Below are 2,914 nucleotides of genomic sequence, written 5' to 3'. Positions count from 1 at the left end.
ATTTTATAATGAGCAAGGTGTGTTGCTTCCTCTGAATTGTGTTGTGCATGTTAGTGAATACTGCTCTTTAGGGGAAAAGAGCCACAATTATGTGGACAAAGGAGGGGATAAGTGCCTTGTTGTTTTCGGTGTATCAGTAAAGCTATTTTGCATCAGTGATCAGTCAAGTCATTATGCGCCGGCTGTACAGCAAGCAAAAGAACACTAAGGCGTTGTGCTTTGTCACAACAAGCTTATGAGGAGTGCGGCTTTTTTCATGTTAGGAGCTGAATGTTGTTGCACTTGCTGAACCATATAATTACCTTCTACCTCAATCGCACAATCCCTGAGACCTCACAGGATGCTTGAAAATACATGTTTTGAGATTACATTTATTCTTACCTACATATGTCATATGGATTTTTGATGTGGGCAAAAAATGCCTATAAATGCCTATTTTGTGGTTTAAACCCTAAATATGGCTTAAAATATGTTGCAAAAACACTTAAATTTCATTTTAAACTTAATACACTATCCTTAAAAAACACCTTGTACTGTACAGAACTGTGCCATTTTGTCTCCTGCAGTTCTAGAATTTAAAATACAAATCTTTTTATACTGTGCTGTAATTCATACAAGCCTGTTTTCTTTGGTACAGTTGCTTTGTGTTTACTCTATAGTAAAAAAAAATATATATATAATTGTATATAGATATTCTTATACAATTTTATATAGAAATTTAGCTTTAGAATTTATGTTAATAATTTTGCATTAAGACATAAAAAGTTAAGGAATAAAAAAGTATATATTGCAATAAAAAAAAGCCATAAAGTGCGAATAATTATTTGTTAGGTCCTAAGGAAAAATCCATGAATGACTGAGGCCACAAACTCTGAACCATAACTGCGTGGAGGTCGACTGTATATGCAGTAATTTTCACCAATTTGAAGGATTTTATTTCAATAAATAGTTTATTTTTAATTAAACATTAATTTACATAAGATAAGTTGCAAATTGCAGAAAAAAAGAACAGCAATTTAAGAACCACTAGCTACAAAAATAACCAAATCAGGTATTTGTGTTACTATTATAGGCTAACTTTTAGAGAAAATCTATTTTTCCAAAAAATGTAATTGGGCTACTCTTAATATGCACAATTAATAATTGTAAGTAATAGCTAATGTTGAGTATAAGTTTCAGTTACTTAATCAGAAGCTAGACTTATATATTAAGTATACCTAGAATTATATATTAGTAATGTACGCTAAAACTAATAAGGAACTGATTTTTTTTTTATGTGATACATCTATATTCCTCTTGAAGGAGAGTTGTACTTTCATAAATTCACCTGTTTAAAAGAAAAAGAAAAGTTAGTATCAAGACATACATTTAATGAAATTAAACCTTTTCATTATTGTAAAGTTTATATACAGAACATTCTTGGTCTTCTTTTTATTATATATATATATATATATATATATATATATATATATATATATATATATATATATATATATATATGCCTATTTTTCACTTACGTCCAGTAACAGACAAAGTTGAGCCTGTCATTGCAGTTGCGGTTCTCCAAGGTGTTTGTTGTGGTGTGAAGAGATCCACAGCGGGAAGAGAGGGGTGGACATGAAGGCATTGAGACCAGGCTCCCCTGCGCCTCTTGGCTCATCCACAACCACTTTCCATTCAGGAAGCGAAGGCCAATCCACACATTCTCTGTCTGCGTCTTTGACGTCTCTAGATTCAGCTGCTGCAGGCTCATCCAAGAGGTCACAGAGGCCAGACCAGTGTAATTGGTCCTACAGTACTCCTGAGCTTCATCAAAGGTCTTCTTCTCCTGCACCAAGATCAGGTACTGATAACAGTAGAAATTTCTCTGATCTCTACAGTAGTGATTCACCCAGAACCCTTGATATTGAAAAGAAATGGAACAACAATTGTATCCATATGTTGCATCTCCATATATAGGAAAGCCACTTTTCCAGTTCAGGATGGAAATGTGTTCTCCATCAGACCAACCCCAGATGCCAAATGATCTGTTCAGCCCAATCCAACTGTCAGCAGATCCAGATCCAGATTGTAAAATTTGATTGTTTTCCTGCATAGTGGTGATGGTGGCCAGATCTTTGTAGTATTGTCTGCAATAAGACTGAGCATCACGCCAAATGAATGAAGAGCTTTTAAAAATGTATTCCTTTGTCAGACCTACAGCTACACCACAACCCACCACCAACAACAGAAAACAAACAAGCGATTGCATCTCTGCTTTAAAGCCGTGTCTAAGCCCGGTACTTCTCTACACAATGCTCTAACAAAATGTTGCTACATGTAAGAAGACTCAGTTGCTAAGGTCATTCTAAATTCATTTAAAACACATGCAAAATGAAAGCAAACAAAACAGCTTAAAGGGAAAAAAACAAAACAAGAGGAAGCTAAAATTCTGTAACTCTGGAACCAGAACATAATCTTTAATTTAACCCAAATAACTTAATTTTATTTATTTATTAGGTTTTATAAAAAGTAATTTAGATAATACTACACTCTTGTGGTACACATATTAATTGAAGAAGGAGCTCCTAACAACAATGTGGTATGTGTATAAAAGCCACCTGCCCACAAAATCTCTATCTTCAATTCAAACCTCACCACCATCGGCAAGACCAAAGAGCTGTCCAAGCAAGTCAGGAACAAGATATTAGACCTGTACAAGGCTGGAATGGGCGACAAGACCATCAGCTAGAAGCTTGATGAGAAGGAGACAACTGCTGGAGCGATTATTTATTAATAAAAGAAATACAAAGTATCCATTTATGTGCCTATCTGCAATATTTCACCTAATGGAGTAAGAATAATCATGAGAACAATGAGGGACCAGCCCAGGACTACATGGATGGAGCTTGTGAATGATCTTAAGGCAGTTGGG

At 34.8% G+C, this 2,914-nt stretch overlaps 1 protein-coding gene across 1 annotated transcript; it reads right to left on the bottom strand.

Moving 5' to 3' along the window:
- Positions 1 to 1,242: 1,242 nt before the first annotated feature.
- On the bottom strand, positions 1,243 to 2,250 carry LOC128527419 (snaclec rhodocytin subunit alpha-like). The gene is made up of 2 exons (XM_053499752.1): positions 1,518 to 2,250; positions 1,243 to 1,327 (listed from the first exon to the last, which is right to left on the bottom strand). The coding sequence occupies exons 1-2, from the start codon at positions 2,093 to 2,095 to the stop codon at positions 1,324 to 1,326; spliced, it is 582 nt and encodes a 193-aa protein (XP_053355727.1). The 5' UTR covers positions 2,096 to 2,250; the 3' UTR covers positions 1,243 to 1,323.
- Between the last annotated feature and the right edge of the window lie 664 nt (positions 2,251 to 2,914).

Source organism: Clarias gariepinus, chromosome 7 (genome assembly GCF_024256425.1).
Source record: "Clarias gariepinus isolate MV-2021 ecotype Netherlands chromosome 7, CGAR_prim_01v2, whole genome shotgun sequence".
Lineage (NCBI taxonomy): Eukaryota > Metazoa > Chordata > Actinopteri > Siluriformes > Clariidae > Clarias > Clarias gariepinus.
This window is presented reverse-complemented; position numbering and strand designations above follow the sequence as displayed.

Bases quoted from the DNA above. Each gene is read 5' to 3' on its own strand.
- LOC128527419 (XM_053499752.1), bottom strand. From the start codon at position 2,095: ATGCAGGAAAACAATCAAATTTTACAATCTGGATCTGGATCTGCTGAC.